Here is a 16890-nt window from a genome sequence, read left to right as displayed (position 1 = left end):
CTGGGACAGATTTAAAGAAGTGGTGAGGAGGAGGGGAAGAGAGGGAGCTGGGCATTGACCTCCTCACCCTAGAGGGTATGGAGGGGTATGGGAGAGGCTAGTGACCCACATCCTGGAGCCAGTTACATTTGCACACAGCCTGGGTTCTTTAGTCTTGATTTCATAGGCTCTGTCCAACCAAGACTTTCAGGTTTGCAAACCCATTTCCAGATTGGAAAATGTGGTCTCTGCTGGATCACTGGCCGAAGCTCCCACTAGAGCTGCCTTTAGAGCCTTCAGGGATGTCTACCCTGTTTTGGTCAGCTTAGCGGTGGCTAGCTCGTGTTCTCAGGCATGCACTAGATGAGCAGAAATTAGGCTTCTGCTGAAGGGCTGGAGGTATACAACAGGGGATGACACACTGGGGGTGGAGACAGAGCCCTGGCCTGTGCTTAGCCCACTGGCAAAACTGCACGGAAATGTGGGGTTCCTGAGGGAGCAAGCTCCTTTTACAAATGCCTCTGGTCTCAGGGTCTGGGGAAAGCATCCGTCTGCCTATTGACTTCATCGAAGGCTAGAAAGCCTTTTTACAGGCTCATGTGGCCACAGTGGCAAGGCGAGCACGGGCCAGCAGACAGGAGAGCCAGCGTCCGCCCCCAGGGCACGTCCCCTCACCGGGGCCTCCGTCTCCTCATCTGTGAACCTGCGAAGAGGCAAGTGCGGGTGTCAAGATCGAGGGTTTGCACTCTGGGCCTCCACGAGGAGCCCGGGGAAGGGAGGCCTGAGTTGGCAGCAGCTTCAAGCAGCAACTCCCCACCCAGAGAAAGCCATAATTTGAGAAGATACGTGCAGCCCAATGTTCACTGCAGCACTCCTTACAACAGCCAGGACACGGAAGCCACCCAAGTGTCACTGACAGAGGAAGGGACAAAGAAGGCGTGGGCTGCCTATATACACTGGAATACTACTCAGTCACGTAAAGGGACAAATTGGGTCATTTGCAGAGACATGCATGGACCTGGAGACTGTCATACAAACTGAAGTCAGGCAGCAACAGAAAAACACGTATTATGGGTTATCATACATATGTGGAGTCTGAAAAGACTGGTATAGACCATCTTATCTACAAAGCAGAAATAGAGACACAGGCATAGAGAACAAAAGTATGGATTCCAAGGGGGAAAGCGGAGGGGAGGGATGAATTGGGAGACTGGGATTGACGTTTATACACTATTGATACTATGTACAGAATAGATAACTAACGAGAACCCACTGCACAGCACAGGGACCTCTGCTCAGTGCACAGGGCGACCTCAATGGGAAGGAAATCCACAAAAAGGGGGATATATGTATACACATAGCTGATTCACTTTGCTGTACAGCAGAAACACAATGTTGGAAAGCAACTATACGCCAATAAAAATTAATGTGAAAAAATCATTAAAAAAAAGAAAAGCAGCAGCAACTCCTTTTTACCTGCTCCGCCAAAGGGCGTCAGCATGGGATGCTGTCACAGATGGGGCCCCTCTGCTGTGCCCAGAGATTCAGGGGTCACTGAAGCCCTTCTGGTTCAAACTGTCTACAGTTCTGAGATGTGCCCCTTGTAAGACACCCTTCTTCTTTTCTGCTTTCTTCCCCTTTCTCCCCACCACCTCCCAACTCCATACACTAATGTCTGCCATCAAAGTTCTTTGCCCATCACTGGCCTGGCTGGGTTGGAAACACAGACAAGAGAAGCCAACCCTGCATTTTCAAAGCGTCAGATTACATGGGCCTCATCTCTGAGCATGGCCCTCTCTTGCAGAGCCCTCCTCTTTGTTAGGGCTTCCCAGGTAGCACAGCGCTAAAAGAGCCTGCCTGCCAACGCAGGAGACACAAGACACACAGTTTTGATCCCTGGGTCAGGAAAATCCCCTGGAGCAGGAAATGGCAACCCACATCAGTATTCTTGCCTGGAGAGTTCATGGACAGAGGGGCCTGGTGGGCTACAGTCCGTGGGGTGGCAAAGAGTCGGACATGACTGAGCAACTGAGCATGCATGCCTCCGTATTGAATCTGGTGGCAGCTTATTAGCAGTCCCTGGAAATCCCGAGTGGAATGTGGGCAAAAAGTCAATTCAGCAGGCACACGCTCAAGCCTGCTGAGGGCCAGGGCTGGGCTAAGGAGCCAGGATACAGGCACGACCGACTGGCAGCCTGTATGTATGTTCTAGGAACAGAACAGAGGCGACGTGGCAAAACAGTGTAAGGTGGATGGCGTGAGTGACCCTGACTCGATGACAAAGGCCTGGACTTGAGATGGGGTCACTCATTCGACTGACTTTTGAGGGGCTCTGGGGTCTGGAAAGGACACTGATCAGATGTGCACGTCCATTACTGCCCCACCAAGCTGAAGGTGGTGGGGGGCGTTCAGGGGAGGGGGTGCGTTCTCCATGCCTCCTGCTCCCCCTCCCATCCCCCCCACCCTGCCCCTGCAAAGATGCTGGGAAACAGTCTGGGAGCTAGGACCTGCCGCCTGGGTGGTCCTCACTCCGCCTGACCTTGGCTATGCAAGTTACTTTACCCTCTTTACATCTCGGGGTTCATTATCTGAAAAGTGGGGGTAACGGTAGGACTTAGCTCATGGTGATTATGGTGATTAAATGAGGTCAGAAATGCCATATCTTCAAGGGGAGCCTGGTGTGCTGTCTGTGCGGCCACGGGTTTGCACTTCCCACCCGTGTGCCCTGCAGACCCCTGAGGAAGGGGTGCTGGTGACTGATGTGGAGGAGAGGCTTCCAGAGCAGGAAGGTCAGGCAGAGCTCACTGCAGCTTCAAGCATGCAACAGAGGGCATGTGTAGGAGGGCTTATCCCCCTGAACAAGGTGGTCTCTGCAAACTGAACTTCCTTTCACTGAAAAATCTCTGACTTTCACTGAAAAATCTGTGAAATATCCCGGGTCTGGTGCCTCATCAAGGCAATAAGGGAACAGTGCTAACTTTTCACAATTTCATCACAACTAAACACTGTTCTGCTAGCACAAGGAGGGTGGATTTGCCGTCAGGCTCTGTCTGAAATTAACATATATTTTTAAATCATGGCTACTGGTAGGACACACAGACCCTGCCCGAAAAGGGGTGTCTGTATAATACCAGTACCCATTCATCTGTGCCTGGAAGGGATCAATCAAGTTTAGGATTATGGAATAGGAATCCCTGGCAAGGGCCCACCTATGATTAATATAGCATCCTTATTTTCGCGATGAGGAAATGGAGATGCAAAGACTTTCAGTGGGTATCCTTAGTGTTAGCCAGCTTGGGAAATAGTGACCACAGTCCACGGTGACAGTGGGACAGAATTGGGGAGGCAGGGGAGGAAAGCGTCCTTTGGGTTTCTGGGCTAGGCTCGGTCTTAGATTAGGCATGTCTCTTCATGCATGCAGAGTCTGTAAATAATTGTAAAATGTTTGGGGAAGCAGACTTCACTCCTAGCAGCCGAAATTGCCAGTCCAGACACCGAGCTCAGGAAGGATTCCTTGTACCCAGCAGTCAGATTCTTATGGGGAATGCGAGCTGGGCTGTGGCGCCCTGAGGTGTCTCTGCAGAAGTCTGGTTAAGGTAAGTGCACATTTCAGAGGGTACTCATTCTCCACGTTAAAGTTGTGCTAAATGGGTCACAGGCCTGATGTGAGGACACAACCAAGTTATGAGATCAGACCCAGGGTGTGTACAGTTAATGTTATAAGAAGGGTGGTGAGACACTGGAGTTTTAAAATCTGCTTTTAATTTGTATTGCCTCACTAAATTATTGGGTGATGTTAAACAGGATTCTTAGCTTCTCAATGCTCAAGTTTCTTCAGGAAGAATGAGAATTGTGAGTGTGGATTAGGGTATTTTTTTTTTTCCTGTTTTTACAGCTTAAAGAACCTAAAATATTATAATAACCTGAATGGTATATTTCAGATGAGGAAACTGAAGCCCACAAAAAGTCAAGGGAGTAGTCTAAAGCCATGCAGCTAATAACAGAATTCCGGGGACCTGGTTTATGGATCCCATGCCCTTTCCATAAAGTTCCATACTTATTTACAAAATGCTTTCAAATGCTTAGATGAACGTTTTCACGTTGTCGAACCAACATGACCACGTTTAAAAAGTCTGAATCAAATTTCTGAGCTATTTCTCTCTATATCAGATGCTGCCTATAGCTTTGGCTGGCTGGCACCTTGATTCCTTCAGGAGAACAATTTCTACCAAGTAGAAAGTAGAAATTTCTACTTTTTCAATAGTAGTTGAAAATGCAGACTTTAAAAACCAGACCATTCACGTCTCTGGATTTGAGTCTTCAGACCGTGATCATCTGGAATGGGGCTTCACACTTGACACCTTCCCCTGTTTTGAGCTTGGTCTGTCCGGGGGAGGCCTTTTCAAAACCGCGCTGGCTCGCTGTCATAGATGGACTTGATGACTTTGCAGGCCACAGAGGGAGGTGTGGTGCAATGTGTAGACAGAGTGTGAGGTTTTGGAGTGAGTTGAGCCTGGGTTTGAGGTCTAATTCTTTCAACATTGATTCAGCAGATATCCATGTGAGGGCTCTTATGTGCCAAATCCTGCATTGTGAGACCTTGGGTGGATCATTTAACTTCCCTAAGCCCCGGTTTTCTCTTCTGTTAAAAGTATAAACCCTTCCTTTTAGCACTGTTCTCAGGATTAGAAATACAGTCTAAAACTGATTTCATAAAAGAAGGGATCAGTAAATGGTGGCTGCTTTTTTTTTTTTTTTAATTGAAGGATAATTGCTTTACAGAATTGTGTTGTTTTCTGCCAAACGTCAACATGAATCAGCCATGGGTATACCTATGTCCCCTCCCTCTTGGAGGTCGGGCTGCAGATATCAGAGAGATGGACAGTATATGCTTAGTAAATGGATCAGACCCAAAGGGAGAGAGACAAAGGGACCGTTAAAACATAAGAGAGAAGGGAGAAATCTCTTGAGTAAACAAATAGCTTATTTATCACCTTTGGAGAAAACCTACAAGTAATTAAAAATATGTGTGTGTGTGTGTGTGTGTGTGTGTGTGTGTGTGTGTGTATACACACGCTATATTATTTGCTCTCTTGGAATCCTAAAATAGCAGAAGTAGAAGGAACTTAAACTTTCTCTACCGAGCGCTCTTGCTTAAGAAGGAGGAAACAGGCCAAAGGGCATGTGGCTTGCGAAGGACTCATCCGAGTTCAGGACCCAGACCTCCCTGTTCCCTCTCGCCACCGTGGCCGCGGGGGTAGAATGAAAAACATTTTTAGAATGCAGCGAAAGGTAACTGACATGACGACTCCTCCAAAAGAATGCTATTCTGAAGGTCCTAGTTAGGAGAATAAAGGAACGATTTTTAAAGGCTCTGGCGTCTGTGAGTTGCTTCCGCCCCCTGCTGGTGAGAGGAGAGAACGTCAGACCTGAGCCTTCAGCGGGTGAAATTTCAAGTTACCAGGGGAACAGCTTCCCCAGGAGCCAAACAGAATCTTCCAGATCAGAGAGGAAAAGAGGCACAGATATCTGGGGAAGAAGGTGAGACTGGGGGAAATGCAGAAACATTATATAACACACTGCTGAAGCTTAAGAAAAAGAGTGGATGTATCACCACAAAGGTAATTGTACATTTATTGTGTGTGTGTGTGTGTGTGTGAGTTGCTCAGTTGTGTCCAACTCTTTGCGACCCCATGGTCTGTCCATGGGGCTCTTTGGACAAGAATACTGGAGTGGGTAGCTGTTCCCTGCTCCAGGGGATCTTCCCGGCCCTGGGATCAAACTCAGGGTTCCTGAATTGCAGGCAGATTTTTTGCCGCCTGAGTTACACAGCTCGTTTATTATTTGAAGAAAGTCTTGTTAGTCCCTGTCAAGTTTTGAATAAGGCTGAGGAGAGAGGGAGGAAAGGATTTTTTACTTTTTACTTCATATACCAGAGATTTCTGTATTTTTCATTTTCATAATAAGTAAAAAAATACATTTTCTGTTCAAATTTTTTTTGGTTTCAGTATGGCCCAAGAAACCAAAAAAATTTTAAGAAGAAATGTATTTTTAAAAATTATTATGAAAATGAAAAATACAAAAACCTCTGGTATATGAAGTAAAATCACGTTGTTTCCCGCTGGACTTCGTATCCTTTCAGCTGATTCTTAACAATCCGGACGGAGCACAGCGGCGTAGAGGGCGCTGCGGCTCCTTGGGTGACACTGCCCTCTACTGGTCATGGGGACAGACTCACTAAAATCCAGACTAAAAGAAAGACAAGGCCGTTCATTTCGTTACCTGTTTGTGGTAAAATCTCTTGGCTTGACTATTAAATCCCTTCTTTTCTGATTCTGGGATTATCAAAGGCTGATATTTATAAGGAATGGAGGATTGTGTTGGATACGCAGCAGTAAAACCTAAACGATAAAAACAGAATAAAAATGAGCTCAAAACAAAGAATGAAAGACACGTGCACAAAACACAGAGCTTCATGTTAACATTTTATTCTAAGTGGAATAAAAGAGAAGCCTGCCTTTGGACAAGAGATAAACGTGAAACTGGATTTTTTTAAAAACCCTCTTGGTAATTTTTTGGTGCCCCCCCCCCCCCCCCCGCCAGAATGCCCAAGCTCTTACACTAGTGTTCTTCTCACATCCAAAGCATTTTGTCCCAGAGAAGGGGAAGGATCTGACAGGAAAGGCATTCTTGCCAAGGAGGAAGGGGACACAAAACCATCTGGGGCAGCCTTGAAGAGAAGCCAGGCTGGGGAACAGAGAGCCCTCACTCTTCCTCAGCCCAGTCGCAGGTGAGCAACGCACCATAAAAATACAAAGAGGCTGATAAATCTCAGAATGGGGCTCCTGGCCACTCTTCAGCACACAATGCAAGACAAATGTAAGTTTAAGTGTCTGCTTTGGGTGAAAAAGCAGAAGAGGACCATTTATAGAAAACAAGTTATTATCTGTCTGGATTGTGAGGTGTCAGTGATAGATAAACTCCCCCTTTTTCTCCCTCCCACCCCCCACGGATGGTGCAGAGAAAAGACAGCTGCACAGAGGAAGGGTTCTGGAGGCCTGCACTGGGCTCCCCTCGAGCAGTTTCCTGAGTGTCGATCAGCACAGGCACGCGAGAAAGCTCCACAAGGCTGGGAAAAGACTCAGCTGACGAACATCAGAGTGGGACAGTGAGGCCTGAACAGTGGGAACAGCAGCCACTCCCGTCCCCACAAGTCAGAGTGGAAAACTTCATAATTCGCGCAACAGAGGGAAATACGCAGAAGGGCTTTGCCTCAGAGACAGGGCAGAACCGTGTGCTGTGCGCTCAGTCACGCCGGACGCTGTGCGACCCCATGGACTGTGTAGCCCGCCAGGCTCCTCTGCTCATGGAATTTTCCAGGCAAGAATACTGGGGTATGCCTTCTCCAGGGGAATCTTCCTAACCCAGGGATGAAACCCTTGTCTCTTGCGTTTCTCCTGCATTGGCAGATGGCTTCTTTACCACTGTACCAGCTGGGAAGCCCAGGGCAAAATTACCCTTAGACTAAGTGTTGCTCTGGTTCCAGCTAACAAAACTTAAAAGCAAGACTCGTAAAAGGTCAAACTGTTTCCAAGTAATTTAAGTGCATCCCAGAACAAAGCATAACAATTTATAGGGCTACTAAAACATACAGTACTCAACAGGTAAAACTATCCAGCATTTGACTAAAAAAAAATGATGGGCATGCAAAGAAGGAAAAAAATGCAGTTCACAATGAGGAAAAAATAAACACGTGATTAAATCTAACTCAGAAATGATGGAATACAAGAACATTATTACATTATTAATAAAACATTATTACAATAATAATTGTATTTGATATGTTCAAGAAGCTAGAAAAAAGATTGAACACATTAAGAAGGTACATGGAAGATATAAAGAAGATCCAAATCAAGCTCCTGAGGGTGAAAACTAAAAAGTCTGAGATTAAAAATACACTAGATAAACGGCTTCCCTGGCAGTTCAGTCAGTACAGAATCCACCTGCTGATGCAAGAGAGCTGGGTTCGATCCCTGGGTCGGGAAGACCCCCTGGAAAAGGAAATGGCAACCCACTCCAGTATTCTTGCCTGGGAAATCCCATGGACAGAGGACCCTGGTGGGCTACAATCCATGGAGTCGAAAGAGTCAGACATGACTTAGCAGCTAAGCCAAAACCAAGATAAGATTAACAGTAGACTAGATACTGCAGAAAAAAAGATGAGTGAACTTGAAGATGTTGAAATAGAAACTATCCAAAACAAAATACAGAGAGAAAAAGGACCAAAAAAAAAAAAAATACAGAGTATCAGTGGGCTATGTGGAAATGTCAAGGAACTAATATACAGGTACCTGGGCTCTCCAAAGAAGCAAGGTGGGAGAGAGGAACTAGAAGAAAATATTTCAAGAAAAAAGTGGCTGGAATTTTCCAAATTTGATATAAATAAACCCACAGACCCAGGAAAGTCAGTGACCCTCAAGCACACGAAATAAGAATTAAACTATACCAAGGCACATGATAATCAAATTTCTTTTTAAAAGAAGCAGAAAATCTTAAACTCAGGCAGAAGAAAAAAAAAGACACATTATACACAAAGGAACAAATACATTTACTGTCAGAAACAACTTCTGTAAAATACCAGAAGGGACAAACTGTCACTCCAGAATCCTGTGCCCAATAAAAATATCTCTTAAAGATGAATGCAAAATAAAGATTGTTGAAGACACCCAAAACCTGAAGCAATCAATCACCAGCAAACTGGGACTATAAGAAATGAAAGGAGTCCTTCAGGCAAATGAAAACTGATACCAGCCAGAAATCTGGAGCTCTATAACGGAATGAGGAGTGCTGGAAATAGTATATATGTAGGTAAATGGATACATTTAGATGTAAATATAATATTTGAATCATTTCTAAACTGATTGACTATTTAAAGCAAAAATAACACTAATGTGGCATTTATAATGTATGCAGAAGTTTGACAACAACAGCTCAAAGGCAAGGAAGGAAAAGCTAAAAACATACTGTTGTAAGGTTCTTCTGCTGTACATGAAGTGTAATAATATCACTTGATGGTAGAATTTGATAAAATTAAAGATGTATGTTAGAAACTCTATAGTACAGATCAGTAAACGTTTTCTATAAGGGCCAGACAGTAAATATTTAAGGCTTTGCAGGCTGTATAGTCTCCGTCGCAGCCATTGAACTCTGCCATTCTAGAGCGAAAGAGCCACAGACAGCACATAAACAAACAGGCTTAACTATGTTCCAATAAAATTTTACTTATAGAAACAGGCAGCGTGTGCAATCAGGCCCAAGTGGCCAAAGTTTTCAATCCTTGCTCCAAACCAACACTATGAAGACACTGCAGAGTTATTCCTAAAACGCCAACAAAGGAAAGAAATAGAAACAAACAAACAAAATATTCAATACAGAAGCATCCAGAAAATGCAAATAAAGAACAGATGCGGCTGAGACTTCCCTGGTGATCCGGTGGTTAGGAATCAGCCTTCCAATGCAGGAGATATGGGGATCGCTGGTTAGGGAACTAATATTCCCTCATGCTCCGGGGCAACTAAGCCTGTCTACTCCACCTTCTGAGCCTGAGTGCTCCAGAGCCTGTGCTCTGTAGCTAGAGAAGCCCCCTCATGACATCCAGAGAAAGCCCACATGCCACAACAAAGACCCAGCGCAACCAAAATCTTTTAAAAAAATTATAAAAAAGAGCAGATGAGACAAATAGAAAGCTAACAGATGGTAGGATTAAGCTCACACACCAATAATCACATTAAATGTAAAGTCTAAACATCCCAGTTAAAAGACAGAAATGGTTGAGATGGATAAAAAAGGAAGACCTAACTACATGGTGTCTGCAAGAAACAGACTGTAAATATTGATACAAACCCAGGATTAGGTTAAAAGTAAAAGTATGAGAAAAAGATACACTATCCTATCAAAACAACGCTAGATATTAATGTCAGACAAAACAGATTTCAGAGCAAAAAATATTACCTGCAATAAAGAGGGTACAGTAATTCCATAATGATAAAGCATTCAATTCTGAAAAAGAATACAATTCTAGACTCTGACATACTCAATAACAAGAAATTCAAAATATAAGAAATAAAAAAATGATAGAACTGCACGAAGAAATAGAAAATCCACAATACTTGCCAGAGATTTCAAAATGCCTCCCTCGATAATTTAAACAAGTAGGTCGAAGATCAGTAAAGATATAGAGACTTGACAATACTATTACCTAACTTGACCAAACTGACATTCACAGAACACTTCACCTATCAATTCTGTACAATCTATTCTAGAAAACTGAACAGAAAAACTCTTTCCCAAATCATTCTATGAGGCCACTTATTACCCCGATACCAAAACGAGACAGAGTCACTACAGGAGGTGAGGGGAATCATTCTAGATCGTAAAAATATACATGCAGAAATTCTTATTAAAAGGTTAGCAAATTAAACTCAACAGTATACAAAAAAAGATGATGCGCCATGATCAAATGAGGTTCATCCCTCATTTGATAGATTGACATTTGGAAATCAATGTAATTCACCTTATCAACAAACTAGAAAAGAAAGACTATATGATCATCTCCACAGATGCAGAATGGAATCACATAATACATACTTTTTTTGGTCTGGGTGATTATACATTTTTGGGGGGGAAGGGCTTCCTTGTGGCTCAGACGGTAAAGAGTCCGCGGGCAGTGCAGAAGACCCTGGTTTGATCCCTGGGTCGGGAAGATCCCCTGGAGAAGGGCATGGCAACCCACTCCAGTATTCTTGCCTGAGGAATCCCATGGACAGAGGAGCCTGGCAGGCTACAGTCCATGGGGTTGCAAAGAGTCGGGCACAACTGAGCAACCAACACACTTTCATAACTTTAACTTTTTAAAAAACTGCCAAACTCTTTTCTAAATTTGTTGCACTTTTTTACATCTCCACTATTAGTATATAAGAATTGCTGCTCCTTCATCTCCGCAGGGACAATGGGCAGTCTTTCAAATTCCAGCCATTCCATTAGGTGTGTAAAGGCATCTTGAAGGTGAAGTCAGTCAGTCGTGTCCGACTCTTTGTGACCCTGTGGACTGTAACCTACTAGGCTCCTCCGTCCATGGGATTCTCCATCTGCATATGCTTATTGGCTAATGATGCTGAGCATCTCTTCACATGCTAATTGCTATTTGTTTATCCTTTATGCGGTAAAGTGTCTGTTTAGTAGATGGAGAAAGCGTTTTATAAAACGCTTTATAAAATCAGTGTTCAATGATTAAAAGAAAACCCTAGCAAACTAGGAAAAGAAGCAAATTTCCTTAATCTGATAAAGGGTATCAATGACAGAAGCCTATAGCAAACATAATTCTGAAAGATTTCTCTTGAGATAGAGCATGAAACCAGGCTGACTGCTTCTGTTCAACATTTTCCTGAAGGACTCTAACCAGTGCAGAGGTTGAGAAAAACAAATAAAAATGTATAAGATGAGAAAAGAAGGAAATAAAGCTGTCTTTATTCATAGATGATAAAATTATATAGGGAGAAATTTCAAAAGAATCTGTAGGTAATGTATTAAACATAATAACTGAATTTGGCAAGGTCAGTATACCAAAAAAATCAATTTATTTTATTTCGATACCAGCAGCAAGCAATAGAAAATGAAATAAAAATAGTACCATTTACAATGGTATAAAAATCAAACGCTTAGAAGAGATATATAGAAGATATGCAAGTCCTCTACATAGATAACTATAAAATGTTATTGGGAAAAATTTAAGAAGACTTAAATAAAAGAAAGGATATACGTGGACTGGAGAACTCAATGCTATAAAGATGTAAATTATCCCTAACTTGACTTCCAGAATCAATGCAATCTAAATCAAAAAGACAATAGGGATCTTTTTTAGGACATTAATGTGCTGATTCTAAAATTTATATGGAGGCACCTGCCACTGCAGCGGACACAGGTTCAGTCCTGGTCTGGGAGCTGAGATCCCGCAAGCCGAGGCGCGACTAGGCCCACTTGGTGCAAATCCCGAGCCCAAACCAGTGCTCCACCAGAAGCCGCCACAATGAGAAGCCCGCGCACCACGGCTAAAGAACAGCCGCCACTCACCACAGCTAGAGAAAGCCCGTGCAGAGCGACCAAGACCCAGTGTAGCCATAAATAAAGAAATCAATAATGAAGTTTATATGGAAATTCAGTGCAGCCAAGAGTAGCCCAGATGAATATAGTACACGGTGGAAGGACTTCTGCTACTAGATTAAAAAAAAGCTTGTTACATAGTTACAGTAACTAAGGGTGGTATTTGAACAGCCTAAAGGATGCAGAGACAGGCCTGCCTATACACAGACAAGGTTTAGGGCAATGGTGGCAGTGCAGGGTGGCCGAAAAAGAATGCTCCTTCAGTCAGTGGTGCTGGGTAACTAGATATGCATACTGAAAACAACAGATCTGGACATTTTTATATCCTACACACACACAACTCCAAGTGAATCATAGGTCTAGATATGAAAGGTAAAACAATACAGTTATTAGGAAAAAAGCTATTTTGAGATAGGCAAAGATTTCTTAAATAGGACAGACATATACACTACCTATGGGGCTTCCCTAGTGGCTCAGATGGTAAAGAATCTGCCTGCATTGAGGGAAACCCAGGTTCGGTTCCTGGGTTGGGAAGATTTCCTAAAGAAGGGAATGGCTACCCACTCCAGTATTCTTGCCTGGAGAATTCCACGACAGAGGAGCCTGGCAGGCTATAGTCCATGGGATTGCAAAGAGTTGGACATGACTGAGCAACAATTTCACTTTCATACACTAACTAAAAGGGGAAATACTGATATTAATAAAATGGGCTATAGTAAAATCAAGAGCTTCTGTTTATTAGCATACCACCAGTCCATCCTAGAGGAAATCAGTCCTGAATATTCATTGGAAGGACTGATGCTGAAGCTGAAACTCCAATATTTTAGCCACATAAAGTGAAGAACTGACTCATCTGAAAAGACCCTGATGCTGGGAAAGATTGAAGGTGGGAGGAGAAGGGGTCGACAGAGGATGAGGTGGTTGGATGGCATCATGGACTCAATGGACATGAGTTTGAGTAAGCTCCGGGAGTTGGCGATGGTCAGGGAGGCCTGGCATGCTGCAGTCCATGGGGTCGCAAAGAGTTAGACATGACTGAGCGACTGAACTGAACTGAACTGAAGAGAAAGTAAAGGAAAGTCACAGACTCAGGGAAGGTATTTACATATAGCCAAAAAGGATGCATTTCTAGTATGTTTTTAACAATGCCTAAGAGAAGAAAAACCCCATAGAAAAAAACTCGAACGGTCACTTCTCCAAAGAGAATATCCTAAAGATAAGCCAACATATGAAAAAGTGCTCAACCTTACTAACCAAAGGACAATACAGTTTAAAAGTGTCAGCTAAAAATGATGGGGATGATGTGGAGCAACTGGAATTCTCATACACCGCTTGCAAAGAAATAAAATTGGCACATCCACTTTGGAAAACTGGTAGTATCAACCAGGTTGATCATAAGCACACTCTATGACCCAGCAATTCTCCTAGGTGTAGACCCAAAGAGTATATACACGTATGTCCAAAGACAAGAACAAGAATAGTCATGAAAGCTTTTAGTCATAGCTCAAAACTGGAAACAATCCAAATGTCCTTCAATAGTATAACGGATAAACAAATTATGGTACATTCAGTCAAAGAAAAACTTCACAGCAATGAAAATGAGCTAATTACTGATAACATGAAACATGAAGTTACATCTGTCAAACGTACCATGAGGGAAGAAAAAAGCCTGAAAGAGTTCATACTGTATGATTCCAATTTATAGGAAGTTCAAAACAGACTAAAGTAATTAATGATATTAAAATGATAAAGTCGTTAAGGTAACCTGACATGAAGAGTCAGGTGAGCTCTGGTGTTGACACTTGCAGAGAAGAGGGACGGTGCCCATGAAGGGCCAGACAAGGGCTTCTGGGATGCTGTGGAGTGTCCGTTTCTGGGTCTGAGAAGTGACTCCGTAAGGTGCTTTCTTTGTGACCATTAGGCTGAACAATTGTGATTTATTTTCTGAATATACATGAAGCTTCAATTTGAAAGTATTCAAGAAAAAGAGACAGCAATACATCAAAAGATGGGAGGAAGGAAGAAAGGTCCAGCTCTGGGTCTGAGAGCAGCAGAGACTGTAGAAGCCCACCAGGGAGGTGGTAATAACCCCCCTCCCCCAAAAGAAACCGCGGTGGAGTGAGTGAGGATGTCAAAATCTGCAGCCTCAGCCATGATTCCCCAAGTCCAGGTGTCGTCCAGGATTAGTGCATCCTAACAAAACCAGAAGAGTACACGGGCTGAGAGAGAGCATCTCCCACCTATCTGCATGGGTGACCCATGACCACATCGCCTCTCTCCACTGAGAAAGATTGAAACCTTGAAATAAGTCATTTGTGTCAAATTTTCCAGCAACCCAGCATGGTGGGGGCTTGGATTAAGTTTTAGGAAATAAAGTAAGATCTCTTCCTCCTTCTCTCCCCTCCATCCTTTCTTCTCATGGTTTCTTTCCAATCATCACCCTCGAAGCAGTGAAGGGATGACTGAAGCAATCTATTTGATATCCTTAAGAACAGCCGTGCGAATATAAACCAGCACTTAAAATTCCCCTAAAATTTGCTCTTACATACTGAAATAAACATACGTCAGGAGCTTGCTCCTCCCCTCCCAAAGACCTCTGTTATAAAGTTCACTAGACCTTTCTGTACTTTGTTAGCCTTTCTGGAATATTTTTTGCCAGAGTGTTGGTCTTTTTGTGTGGAGTTGTCCATCTTAGCAAAGTTCTGCGATATGTTCCATTTGTTTGATGAGAAACTTGACTACATGTTCTTCTAAGCACCTGAAACAGCAAAATACAGCATTTGTAGGAATCATTTCATGATTTTGTTAATTGTGTTAATTGGGTTCTGTTGTATTTGTTGGGTAGACAGGAATCTTGTGGGTAGAGGCTGAGACTTACCAATTTCTACAACCCTAAATCCCACGTTGCACTGCCTGTAGTAGGAACTCTGTAAAGTGTTCTTTGCTGATGTTGTTTACAGAGCTCCTGAAGGCTTGAATTTCACACATTTATCTTATTGATATAACTCACATACATGGTAATTCATTAATTCAAAGTGCATGTACAATTCTAAGTTTTGGTGAATGTTTACAGTTGTGTAAAATACCACCAAAATTAAAATATAAATATATTCATCTCTCCAAAAAGCTCCCTATGTCTCTTTGCAGTCAATACCCACCCCACAACTCTGGCATCTGGCAACCACTGCTCTGCTTTCTGTCACAATAGTTGCCTTTTCTAGATGTCATGTATGGGTAATTATATAGTATATACCATTTTGTGTCTCTTTTTTCACTTAGCACAATGCTTTTGAGATTCTTCCATGTGGTTGCATGTATCAGTAATTTGTTACAATTGCTAGACATCCTCACCAACACATTTGGTAAATCATATTAATTTTAAATTAAAAGATGCTTGCTCTTTGGAAGACAAGGTATAACAAACGTAGATAATATATTAAAAAGCAGAGACATTACTTTGCCAACAAAAGTCTGTATAGTCAAAGCTATGGTCTTTCCAGGAGTCATGTATAGATGTGAGAGTTGGACCATAAAGAAGGCTGAACAACAAAGAATTGATACTTTTGAACTGTGGTGTTGGAGAAGACTCTTGAGAGTTCCTTGAACTGCAAGAAGATCCAACCAGTCCATCCTAAAGGAAATCAGACCTGAATATTCATTGGAAGGACTGATGCTGAAGCTGAAGCTCCATTTCTTTGGCCACCTGATGCGAAGAGCTGCCTCACTGGAAAAGACCCTGATGCTAAGAAAAGATTGAAGGCAGGAAGGCAGGAGGAAAAGGGGACGACAGAGTACGAGGTGGTTGGATGGCATCACTGACTCAACGGACATGAGTTTGAACAAGCTCCAGGAGATGGCGAAGGACAGGGAGGCCTGGTGTGTTGCAGTCCATGGGGTTGCAAAGAGTCGGACACGACTGAGTGACTTTCATTTTCACACATGGTGAATCCAGAGCAGTTTTTATTCTGAGAATAATTTAGCTCCACTACTAAGACATGATGTTTCTATGGACTCTACCCAATCAGTCCTCATCTAATATAGTGTCTCTCTATTCTGACTTGTGGGAACATCAAGTAGTCCCAGTTCTGTGTAAGAAAGACCCAGAAATTGTTCAGGTGATGGGATGAACTGGGCGATTGGAGTTGACATGTAATTGCTGTTACATAAAGCAGATAACTAAGGAGACCCTACTTCACAGCACAGGAGCCCTACTCAGTGCTCTGTAGCGACCTAAGTGGAAGGAGATATGAAAGAGCAGAGAGACGCATATGTACAATTTCTGGGCCTTACGCTGCTTTCGGTGGCTCTTTCCCAAGTCTTAGGTTCTTCGCATGCATGTGTCCATTATTTCTCTTCCTATTTCTGAACTTTTTCTGTGCAGGCCCGTCCATTACCTGTAAATTCCAGCCTCTTTGTTCTCCCTGAATCCTGACTTCTATCTACCCAGCTCAGATAGCTGGACTTTGTGTGGGTTTCCCTCTCCCTGAACTGTGGCCTAGAAACTCTCTCCAGCATTAGCTGGAGCAGTTGTGGGGTTCACCCTGTTTTTCTTCTCTCAGGGATTACAGAACTGGGGTCCCTGTTGTTCACTCTCTAAAAACCATGCTTCATGTATTTGTCTGTTTTTAGTCATTAACAGCAGGAACATAATTAAATTTTCATAGAGTTAATCTTTCATAAACAGACTTGAGTTTTATTTTGTTCATCTTTTTTTTCTCCCTAAGTAATTTACATCATTTATAAATACTAATG

At 43.1% G+C, this 16890-nt stretch overlaps 1 protein-coding gene across 1 annotated transcript in view; it reads right to left on the bottom strand.

Annotated features, from left to right (window-relative positions):
* The window catches only part of STPG1 (sperm tail PG-rich repeat containing 1), a 51618-nt gene extending 36790 nt beyond the window's left edge, over window positions 1-14828 (bottom strand). The window contains exons 1-2 of the mRNA XM_052636182.1: window positions 14756-14828; window positions 6262-6380 (exon numbers count right to left, since the gene is read on the bottom strand). Coding sequence (XP_052492142.1) covers window positions 6262-6380; window positions 14756-14828 — 192 coding nt within the window. The remainder of the gene's footprint in view (window positions 1-6261; window positions 6381-14755) is intronic.
* Between the last annotated feature and the right edge of the window lie 2062 nt (window positions 14829-16890).

This window comes from Budorcas taxicolor, chromosome 2 (assembly GCF_023091745.1).
Source record: "Budorcas taxicolor isolate Tak-1 chromosome 2, Takin1.1, whole genome shotgun sequence".
In the NCBI taxonomy this organism is placed as follows: Eukaryota; Metazoa; Chordata; class Mammalia; order Artiodactyla; family Bovidae; genus Budorcas; species Budorcas taxicolor.
Note: the sequence above shows the minus strand (reverse complement) of the source record. Positions and strands in the feature narration are given on the sequence as shown.